Genomic DNA, 12,787 nt, shown 5'->3' on the forward strand with positions numbered 1-12,787 from the left:
ATAGTCCACTATGTAAACATCTTCTTCGGCGTGTGATATTATTTTAGCACGGTTGAATTAGACCATTTTAATAGTGGGAACCATACGCTTCAGTATGTAAACACACAGTTCACATTCGCACTGTCGAGGTGTCCTCGGTGTGAAATGGTGAATTGCCAATTCGTCTACTCACTACACAGTCTACCTTCACTAAGTCTAATGCCATTCCGTCCATCAACATTTCGTCAATCATCCACCATAAAAACTGTGGTGTTAAAACTGACACCAATTGGTGTGATCTGTGAACAAATGTTAAGTTGAACAAGATTTTTTTTTCTTTACAATACCATTAAATCAAAATAATTTGAGGAAGTTATATTAAAAAAACCCACATCCACTCAGACACGCCTCACGACCCCAATCTCGATAATGCATAAGAAGAAGGAATAGAAAGAGAAATCATTCCCTTCTCGATACCCAACAACACCCAGCCTCATACACTGTAAAAACTGTGGTGTTAAAACTGACACCAATTGGTGTTAATAGAGGACCACACCCTGAGGTGTTAAAATTACACCCTTAAGATTGAACATAACACCAAAGAGTGTAAATGTAACAACCAACGGTGTTGTAATAGCACCTATAGGTGTAAAACTAACACCACCAATTTAACACCGGTGTAAAATAACTGGTGTGGTCCTCTATGTACACCGGTTAACACCACAGTTTTTGCTGTGTCCATTTGGTCCAATAATCACATTTTACTAAGTCCATTAGAATGCAAATACTCAGGATGTCCACAACGTGAAATCATCTCACTTATATTTGTTTAATTTCTTACCTATATACATCTAATTAGTGTATATTAAAGTTTTTATATATTCATTGCGACGTTTTCTCGATGCAATATGTATTTTACACCGGATTCCCTTCAAAGGACCCCATGGAAGAACAGTGTTATTTTATTGATACCGCTGACATGGGCCATCCTCCATATGATCTGTATGTTAGGTTAAACTGAGCATGTATAAATAGATGATTGTCTTCACCATTGATGAATCAGGAATGAGCACAGTAAACATAAGAAACATACAACTGAATAAAAAATTTGAGAATTTTTGCTTCCCATAATTTTACCACAGAGTTAGACCATGGTCTAAGACACTCATTCTATGAACAAGGTTATGATTCAATTCAATTCAATTTTTCAATTCAATTCAATTCAATTTATTGTTAAACCATCAAATACAAAAACAATACAAACAAATCAACAACCATGAATCAGAAATTACAATGATGGTAAGGTGACCCCGGAGAAGCAAAGCTTATAGAAGGGGCCACCGGATAACATATATCAATAAATAAAAAAAATAAAAAAAAACACACACAAAAAAAAACACAATCGTAATAACACACTCATGCAGCAAAAAAAAAAAAAATACATTGGTAATTATTTCAGAAGGTTAAGAGGTTAACATTGCCCTGCACAACTTTTTAAATCTGGTAATAGTGTAGCTGTTTTTAATGTCATTGGGAAGTTTGTTCCATAATTTAGGGAAAGTCATTTTAAATGAATTAGAAACAACAGAAGTTCGAACTTGAGGGAGACGAATGAGATTACATTGACGAGTATTGTAAGCATGAATTGATGAATTTGGAACAAAAATATCTCTCAAGGTAGGAGGTAAAATTTTAGTGTGGAACTTATACATGAAAACAAGAGAATTCAATGATATTAATCCATTCAATGGTAAAATGTTTAATTGGGTAAATAGCGGTTTGGAATGACTATTAAATGCAGCATTAGATATAATTCGGATTGTTTTCTTTTGTAGAATGCATAACTTATCTAAGTGGGTTTTGAATGTGTGACCCCAGACAATATTGCAGTAGTTTAAGTGTGGAAGAATAATACTGTTATATAAAGAAGTCAAAATAGTCTGAGGCATAAAAAGTCTAAGTCTGCAGAGAACCCCTATAGATCTTGATATTTTAGTACAAACTGAGTTGAGATGGGGTTTCCAAGAAAGATATTCATTTAAAAAGACACCTAAAAATTGGATACTGTCAACTTTAGAGATTATATTACCACCAATAATAAGATTATGAATATTCAGAGGAACCGTCCTGCCTCTTCCTCGAAAAATTATATACTTGGTCTTCTCAGAATTCAAGAGTGGTTTATTACAAACGAACCATTTATGTAGTTTATCCAATTGATCATTTGCTGATGATATAAGATCATTAATTTTTTTGTGAGTAAGTGTAACAGTGGTATCATCAGCAAATAATGAAAATCGTAAAACTGAGGAGCAATTAATTATATCATTAATATATAAAAGAAAGAGGAGGGGGCCTAACACAGACCCCTGAGGAATTCCACAAGATATATAACTTAGATTATGATTGGACGAGAGAAATTTAAAAAGCCGCGTATAAATAATTTTTTCTAGCATTTTTGAAAAGAAAGATAAAAGGGCAATAGGTCTATAATTAATGATGTCATGCTTATCACCCTTTTTATAAATAGGTACTATCACAGCTGTCTTAAGTTTATCAGGAACGGTGCCTTGCGACATTGATTCATTGAATATAAAGCAAAGTGGGTTAATAATAGAATGGATACATGCCTTGATAACATGTGCTGCAATGCAGTCTGAACCTGGTGAGGCAGATGATTTCATGCAAGAGAGAACATTAAGTATTTCGGTATGTGAAGTTGGGTTAAAGAATAGTGAAACCGGTACACGATTGAATAAATAGTCATGAAAATGAGAAGAGGAAATGGGTATCTTTTCTTGTGTAGTCTTACCAATATCAACAAAATAATTATTGAATGCTTCAGCAATAGAAGCTTTACCCAATATTTTGGTTTGATTGTGGTACATATGAGAAGTTAAAACATTGTTCTCTGTTACTCCTCCCTGTGTGGTGAAATAAGGTTGGCAATGTTTGGCTTATTTTCTCTTTTTCTTTGGGACAAATGCTTGATTTTTTGACAGTCAGGTTCCATTACAGCTATTCATCGTATAACTTGGCTCTTAAGTAAATTTGATTTTTTGAATTATTTTTTCTTAATTAAAAGTAGAGATTGGAAAACTACAATTGTCTTGCTATATTACTTTCCACCAATAGAGGGCGTACACAAAATATGCCCAAGAATTAAAGTTTTTGAGCGCTCTTGTGAATACAAAAATTACTCCCAAGTTACTAATGAAAAATAAATTGCAACTGTTAGGAAATTATAAATTTTGGTCACAAAAGTGATATTTTAATGATTTTTTTTATAATTTTGTGCTGTGTACTAAATTGACATACCATAGTCCTACCTGTAGATTCTCCACAGACAGGATGGTAATGAACCCTAATTGGGTGGGTCTAAGTTAAACCTGACTTCACAATACGGGCCTATGAATACTCGGGAAATACTCACTGTATAGGTTACCATGGTTACCATCAGGCGCGTACGCAGGATTTTTGAAAGGGGGGGGGGGTTCGAGCTGATTTTGTTTTTTTAAATCTCCCGCCCAGTCTCTAAAAAGTGATGAGCGGGGGGGGGGGTGATGATTTTTTTCAGCGCTGCAAATAAGACAATAACATTTAAGTGGGGATGGGGTATGTAACAGTGCGGTCATGACCCGCGAGCGAGCAGAAATGTTCTCGTTTTTGCGTTGAAAACATAACCTTTTTGTCAATAGTTTGTTGGTATCATAGTCGATGCTACATGTCCTTCGGATCGTAGCACTCATGATATGGCCTTGATCAGAACACTAGAAATTTGAGAAATGTCATGAATAATTACGAGCGAGCGGAGCGAGCGAGCTGAAATGTTTGCGTTTTTCCGTCAAAACATACAATTCTTCTCAATAGCTTGTTGGTAATGATTACATATTAGTTGATGATACATGTCCTTCTGCTCGTAAGTCTCATGATATGGCCTTGATCAAGAGACTAGAAACTTAAGAAATCTCATAAATGATTACGAGCGAGCGGAGTGAGCGAGCCGAAATTTTCGCGTTTTCCCGTCAAAACATACATTTCTTGTCAATAGTTTGTTAGTAAATCAAGTATTAGTCGATGCTACATGTCCTTCTATTCGTAACACTCATAATACGGCCTTGAACAGGAGACTAGATACTTATGGAATTTCATAAATTATTACGAGCGAGCGGAGCGAGCTAACCGACATTTTAGCGTTTTCCGTCATTTTGGTTTTCATATTGGTAAACCCCCCCCCCCTTGCGTACGCGCCTGGTTACCATAATGGTGCTTGTCAACGATCGAGTGTTTTAAAGGTCAAGTCCATGCCAGAAAAATGTTGACTTGTATCAATAGAGAAAAATCAAACAAGAATAACGCTGGAAAGAAAATCGGGTCTAAAATAAAAGAGTTATGATATTTTAAAGATTTGCTTATTTTTCACAAAGCAGTTATATAAAAATCTCAGTGATATGCAAATGAGAGTCGATGATGTCCATCCATTGGCGGCGGAAGCCAAAAATTTTAGGAGGGGACAACCCAAGAAAAAAACTTGACAAGCAAAAAAAAAAAAAAAAAGGTCATCAACTACAAATTTAGGGGGGACCGTCCCCCCCCCCTCCTCAAATTTAGGGGGGACACGTCCCCCAACCTTTAGGGGTGTAATCTTGCACCCTAAGTGGCAAGAGGTGAAAAATGCACCTTTGTTTAAACATTTGTTTAAAAAGTTTTAAACAGTTGTTTAAAAAGTTCAAAAAGTTGTTTAAAAGGTTGAACAGTTACAATTTTAAACAATAGTCGTTAGAGTGAGTGACGGGCTTAAACAACGTGCTTAAAATTTTAAACAGCGTTTTTACAATGTAGTATACAGGAATTGTCCATTGCACATTTGCACATCCATTTTGTGAAAATACCGAGAACAAATGTATTTATTTACATTGCAAAATCGCGTGCAAACTGTGAGTTAGTATATGGTGATAGAAGGAATTTATCCATTTCATGACTGACTGACTGCCTTTAAACAAATGAAAAGGTTTCTCTTGAAAGCTGGATATACTCCGGACGTGCCATATCCCTTTTACACAATGCGTTGCACATTACAAAATTAATGAGGTAATGTAAAAGGAATGAGCTTTCAATAACTTCGAAATTATTGAGACCCTTTCATCAGGTATATTTTACTAGCATGTCAAGAAGAATTCAATTTGTATTCTTTCTTTTTCTAGCGAAATTATAAATCCACGCTTGTTTGACTCAGAACAAAACGTTACATCAGCAACGATGCCAAAAATCAATCATTCGTGTCAATAGAAGATACATATATCATATGGCAAGTTACATGTAGGATGTGTACTCGGTTGAGCGGGAAATGATCAGTGTCAGTTTGCATGACTTGCAATTTTTTCACAAAAATGACAACAATCTAAGAATTGCATCATCATATTTTTGGATCCTATAAGCAACACTAGCGTACAGTTTGGCGGGGGAGAATGGACTCTAAAATCTTCACGACCAAGAAAATATTTAGGAAGAAAAGAATAAAAGGGAAATGAAGGTGGTGTAGTATGGTATTATTTTCTTAATATTATGTCAAAAAATTAGGGTGTTTTTTTTCTTAAAAGACGTCAAGGTTTTGCTCGATCGCTGGCCAACAGCTATTAGAAATGTTGTCACATACTGAACGCCATATATGACACCATAATAAGGGCTCCATACGCTGTAGTCTACACTGTAAAAAATGAAATGCTAATTTAGCACTTACAGTGCTTGTACATGTATAGTGACTGCACTAAGAGTGCTGATTTCCTAGTTCAAATTTAAACTACAAAATCTGCACTCGTAATGCAGTCACTATACAAGCACTGTGAGTGCTAAATTAGCACTTTACAGTGTAGAAGTAGAGCTTGTGAGTTCCAAATCTGAACTCAACCCCAAAAATCAATGTATTTCATTAAACGAGTGACAATGAATTTACCCATTTGCAACACAAAATTGTGTACAGAATGTAAGTGAGAAAATTATTAAAGTAATGTTATTTCTCACGGTGTCACGAGACTCTCAGTTAAAAACCATTGGTCAATGATATAGGTTCGTATACTGATAAAAAGAAATAATGATTTTGCAGCAATATCACATTTTTTTCACAAAATGCAAAATCTTTACTAAGCTCTTAAAGGAATTTTTAACTTCATTCAAGACAAATATATATATATATATATATATATATATATATATATATATATATATATATATATATATATATATATATATAGTGACTGCACTAAGAGTGCTGATTTCCTAGTTCAAATTTAAACTACAAAATCTGCACTCGTAATGCAGTCACTATACAAGCACTGTGAGTGCTAAATTAGCACTTTACAGTGTAGAAGTAGAGCTTGTGAGTTCCAAATCTGAACTCAACCCCAAAAATCAATGTATTTCATTAAACGAGTGACAATGAATTTACCAATTTGCAACACAAAATTGTGTGCAGAATGTAAGTGAGAAAATTATCAAAGTAATGATGTTATTTCTCACGGTGTCACGAGACTCTCAGTTAAAAAACCATTGGTCAATGATATAGGTTCGTATACTGATAGAAAAAATAATAATTTTGCAGCAATATCACATTTTTTTCACAAAATGCAAAATCTTTACTAAGCTCTTAAAGGAATTTTTAACTTCATTCAAGACAAATATATATATATATATATATATATATATATATATATATATATATGTATATATATATATAATTTGTATATATATAAATTTGTATATAATGATACACACACCCTATCTCTTTTGCATCTCGCAGCTAAGGCTGTAATTGTGTAATTGCAAGCCTTAGGTCAGACTGCTTGATGACTGCGGTCTTGGGCCACCATGTCTATAATACTCAACGCCATTGTTTGACAAATTAACACACATATTAATTCACGAAAGACTGGCGGCCATGACACCAACTCCATCTCCTTTATTGTTGTTCAAATTAATACAGATATTAAATCACGCAAGACTGGCAGTCATGGCAAAAAAAGGTTTTATCAAGGTATACAGTCGTTAATTACCGTCTGCCTGTTCAGTCGATATGTTCAAGAATGGAGGGGAAATGAGACGCCGCGATATTGCATAGAAATGGGTTCATTTATTGTCGTGATTATGAATATCTATAGACTGGTATGGTGCTGTCTGTGTTTGATATTTTTCTGTATGGGTTTCAGTCCTTAATTACTTGTATTTCCATCTGGTTCAGGTTTTTGCGTCTCTTTGTTAAGGCGTTAATTTATATCACTATAGCGGACCCGGGGGGGGGCAAAGCAGGCCCGCCCGCCCTCCCCCCCTCCCCTGAGAGGCAATTAAAATTTGTATTGTAAAAATGCCTTTATATAGAAGTGTGCCCCCTTTTGAAAGTGAAGACCTTTTTCATTTTATTTTTACTTATTATATCCTTATTAAAAAAAAAACTTTGTCATGTTTGTAGTAAATGCGTTTTATTTTTTATTACGCTACTGATTGTGCGCTTTGTAAACGTAACTCTAATAATGTTATTATTACCATTGTTAGTAGTAGCAGTGGTAGAAGTGGTGGTGGTGGTAGTAGTATTAGTAGTAGTAGTAGTAGTAGGAGGAGGAATTAGTAGTAGTAGTAGTAGTAGTAGAAGTATTATCATTATTACTATTATTATTATTAGTATTGCCAACACTACCATTACTATATTGTCACTGTCACTTCGTATTCGTGCTCTCAACGTATGGCAGGCATGCATCCTTTAAATTTAATCAGTAAAATATGGTTTCGTGAGCTTTTTTTTAGATAAATTTCATTTTAATTCAAAACTTAATCATTTCACAAATGACTACCCTCATAATAAATAAAACGGTCCCTCACGTTTACGCAATGAATTATATATTACAGAATTTATGACATTATGTGGTTTTCAATTATTTTAATGGTTCATGATCTGAAACCCTTTTATCAGGCATATTTCATTAGCATGTGATGATTTTTTTTTTCCATACCGAAATTAAGACTATTCTTGTATGATTCAGAACAAAAAGATCCAAAAACGAATAGCAAACATTGATTCGTGTAAGAAGATTATATGGCAAGAATTGAGGTATGTACTCGATTGAAATGATCTACTGTCATTTTGACTGAATCGCAATTTTTCATACACATGAAAACAATATTTAGGCCTTGAACCCCCCCAAAAAAAAAAAATAATAATAAAATAAATAAATAAAATAAGAATAATAGTAATAATAATAATAATAAAATAAAACAAATAAAAATCGACCAATTAAAAAAAAGGGGGGAAAGGTAAGGGGTTTAATCTTTTATTACTTTAAAAACATTATGTCAAAGTAGTAAGGCGTTATTTTTCATCACTGGCGGACCCGGGGTGGGAAAAGCAGGCCCGTGCCCCCCCCCCCGCCTTTGAGAGACACAATAACAATTGTTATTGTAAGAATGCCGATAAAAAGATATGTGCCCCCCCCCCCCAACTTCCTTGAAAGTGGAGACCTTTATTTTTCTTTTTTTGCTTGTCATTTTTTTCTGGACGAAATATCCTTATTAAAAAAAAAACTGTTGTTGAAAATGCGTACAATTCTGTAACTTTCAAAAGGGAACACACTTTAAAAAACCGCCATATTTGCATTAAACATTTTGACTATGGCTCTCAAAGAGGGTGGGGTACGGTCTGGATGTGCCTAAATAATTCAAGTTTACCATTATTTGCATTGCCATGCCCTTAGCACACGGACGAAATAATATTTCAACATTAATCATATTTCCGTATTATGATCAACGATACCAATCCATGTCACATTTATTTATTTTTTCCTCATTTTTTGCAGCTTTTTAGATTTTCTTTCTCATACGCCATGTCTGGCCGTCTATTTTTTTGTCATTACGCTACTGATTAAGCGCTATGTAAATGTAACTTCAATGATTATCATTATTATTATTATCAATATAGTAGTAGTAATAGTAGAAGTACATGTAGTAGTAGTAGTAGTAGTAGTAGTAGTAGTAGTAGTAGTAGTAGTAGTAGTAGTAGTAGTACATGCAGTAGTAGTGGTAGTAGTACTAGTAGTACTAGTAGTAGTCGAGTATTAGTAGTAGCAGTAGTAGTAGTAGAAGTAGTAGTAGTACATGTAGTAGTAGTAGTAGTAGTAGTATCATTTTTACTATTAGTTTTAGCATTATAGTTATTACTATCATTATTATCATTTCATTATTATTATTATTAATATCACTATATTTTCACTTCGTGCTCTCAACGGTTGGCAAGCATGCACCCTTTAAATCTAATCAGTAAAGTACCATTTCGTGATTTTTTTTAATAGAAATTTCCCTTAAATTCGAAACATGTTCATTTTACGAATGACTACCCTCATAATAAATGAAACGGTCCCTCTTTCGTATAAGAAATACTCCATAAGTACCACATCCCATTTTCGCAATGAATTATACATTACAAAATTTATGACATTATGTGGTTTTCAATTAATTTAATGGTTCATGATCTGAAACCCTTTTATCAGGCATATTTTATTACATGTGAAGATTATTTTCCATACCGAAATTAAATCTATTCTTGTATGATTCAGAACAAAAAGATCCAAAAACGAATAGCAAACATTAATTCGTGTAAGAAGATTATATAGCGAGAGTTAAAGGTATGTACTCGATTGAGCTGTAAATGATGTAGGGCCTACTGTCAGCTTGACTGACTCGCAATTTTTCATACACATGAAAACAATTTTGTTTGGGCCTTGAACCCCCTCCCCTCCCGCCCCCCCCCCCAAAAAAAAAAAATAAATAAATAAATAAAATCAAAATAAATAAGAAAATAAAAAATCGACCAAAAAAAAAGAAAGGGAGAAGAAAGGAAAGGGGTGAAATCTGACATTAATTTCGAAACATTATGCCAAAATCTATGACAAAATTAGTTATTGTGATTTTGCTTTGTTAATAAAGGTAATTTTTTCTAATTACGCCATTTTTGTTCCGCCATTTTTATTTTAATATTTCAGATCTAAGCCCATCATACAAAATATTCAAATTTTACAATAGGCCTAAGCTAGCTGACATGAAACATAATTTTACTTATAAAAAAAAGTGAACAAGTGAGGATCGGAGACTTGAAGATGCTTTGGTCTTGCTACAGTACAGGGTTACTTTGTAAATGGATGTTACCTCACCAATATCGTGATTGATTTCACAGGTCAGTAGATATTTTTCATTGTAAATTCATTAATTGATTAATTTCAGTCATTAATTTTATTAAATTTGAAAAAAAATGGAAAGGTCATGCGGGCCAACTATCTACATATTTAATCTACATTGTGTAAAAGAAACATCATGTCATACACAAACACAGGAAGAACAATCACTTAAATCTTGCACAAGAACAAAAGGAGTCATAGCTGAAACGATTTCTTGATAAATCTACAGGAGTGAAATATATATATTAGAATATGTAAAATTTGATGTAGGGGCCGATAGTTGAAGGGAAGCGTGAAAATGCACTTAACATGACAAGAATGGTACCTTAAACAAATCAATGCAAAGATCTCCCCAGGAAATGTAGAATGAAAGAGCGAGGCGACAGATAAGAATAGGCTACTTCTTAAATATATTTATTTATTTATCTATTTATTAGAACATATTTATTCAGGTAAAAAAAAGATCAGCATAAAACTGTTTTTCATCACTGACCCGTTGAAGACATAAACAAGAACAAAAATTATCATATCATACATGAAAATAAAGTCAAAATCTGAGTCAAAGATAACAATGCTTGGTAATATAAATAGACAAATATTTTTACTTAAATGATATGAATCAAACTGAAATATTTAAGTTATCAAAAGGGAACAGTTACTAATTATAAAACTACTAATTGTATAATTTATTCACTGATAAAAAACACTGAAATGATAGCAATGAAATAATTATGGCATTATAGAAAATTGAGTGAAACAATGACAATAAATAATAAATGTATGTCTAAAACTATAAAATACCCCAAAGGGTTAAGATCATTACAAACAATAGCAAAGTGATATCAATGTTAAAGAGGAATAAGGGAATTGTACGTTATATATATAATAAATATATATTAACACATATGTACATATATATATATATATGTATATATATATATATATATATATATATATATATATTTATATATATATATATAATTCAAAAAGTAATCTATTTATTAGAACATATTTATTCAGGTACAAAAGATCAGCATAAAACTATTTTTCATCACTGACCTGATGAAGACATAAACAACAACAAAAATGGTCATATAAACATTCCACTTTGTTTATATATATATATATATATATATATATACATATAAACGATTTCATTGATCAGTTACGCTACTTCCGCCTTCGATGGTGTGATGATTCACACAAAAACTCGGCAGTAAGATTGTTGATGAACTGTTGCGATTCTTTAGCTTAAATTCGACAAGCGCGCGTTGGAGTACATGCTATACTTAATAAAATTGTATATGATAAATTTGATTGACCCATCAACAAATACAAAACGCTGTTTATCTCACCTTTGAGCAGTTATCGGCGAGACTTTCACATCCAACCCTTGAAAAGAGCGTCGAAACTAAAATTTCGACTTGTGTCGAAGTGATGTTTTGGTCATGATTTTCCTCAAAATCCCCCGAATATCTCTGTGCTGACAGTTCCTGATCTAAGAGAAAGTTTCCGACCCCAGCAAAGTATTCCTCCTCCGAATCGTGATCATGATCATGGTCACCATCTCCGGCTGACGACGATAGCGAAATGGATTGGACGAATAGTAGAACGAGGAACGCTATGCCCACGACACTAAAATAAGTTTGGGACGCCATTGCTGGTTAGCCCAAAGTCTTCTTTCAATGGACGAAATATCAATGAGCCAAAGTCTGTGTGCAAAAGTTTATTAGCGTTATGTGCGCAATATTGGTTTGATGATGTGTCTTTCTTTACACACTCGATCACTTTGTACGTGTAAAATGGAGATATCTCCATGCGTGCGCCAAATTTAAAGTGGGGTTGTCTATTCTTTCCACGCGTCAACGATCTCGAATAGATGTCACCGAGCTGGTGCATCCCATTGTTAATTATAGCACGGCCACACCGCTTCAGCTTAACCAGACCGACAAAAGCTATTACGTTACTATACCAACACATACCATATATCGACGTTGATTTTTTGGTTTGATGGTGTGACTGTCCAATATAATTCGCTTGGGCTTTTTTCCCTTACTTTTATTCTATTCAACCGCATAGCCGGGAGGAAGATCTCTATCAAAACACCATTGAACATGTTGAAAGGGCGTTTCCTTGCAGCCGGTTAGGTCCACGCGCGTAAAACATTCCTCGCATAGACTTGTGTGTTAAAATTGCACTTTTACAAAAATCCTAAGAAATAAACGTGAAATTAGAGGGTAGAATGTTTACTACCATTGGAGAGGATATATATCTGACATTCCATATCTGACCAGGAAAGGGTATCTTAGCCGGCTCATTTAAAAAGTAAATCGCCATTTATGAAGTTAACTATGATGGGATCAAATTTATCAACTGAAACAGTATACAGTATAATAACCCCAATTCTTCCGCCAGTTAAAAAATAGTTCCAAAGTCGTTGATATATCTTCCCAGTTCGGGGAGAGGAAGTTCAGTAGTTACCATTTCTAGAATTAGTGTTAGATTTTCAATCATATTCATGGCACTATTGTCAATCAGCAATATCAAATTGGAAAAAAAATGAATGGGGTTGGGTCGAATGAATATGTTTAGCA

General features: G+C 33.7%; 1 protein-coding gene across 1 annotated transcript in view; it reads right to left on the reverse strand.

The window, feature by feature from the left end:
* LOC121416855 (zinc transporter ZIP12-like) overlaps nt 1-12,000 on the reverse strand; it is a 28,655-nt gene extending 16,655 nt beyond the window's left edge. The window contains exon 1 of the mRNA XM_041610372.1: nt 11,549-12,000. Within this exon, the coding sequence (XP_041466306.1) occupies nt 11,549-11,851 (303 nt within the window). The 5' untranslated portion in view covers nt 11,852-12,000. The remainder of the gene's footprint in view (nt 1-11,548) is intronic.
* Between the last annotated feature and the right edge of the window lie 787 nt (nt 12,001-12,787).

The sequence above is a fragment of the Lytechinus variegatus genome, chromosome 6, assembly GCF_018143015.1.
Source record: "Lytechinus variegatus isolate NC3 chromosome 6, Lvar_3.0, whole genome shotgun sequence".
NCBI lineage: Eukaryota > Metazoa > Echinodermata > Echinoidea > Temnopleuroida > Toxopneustidae > Lytechinus > Lytechinus variegatus.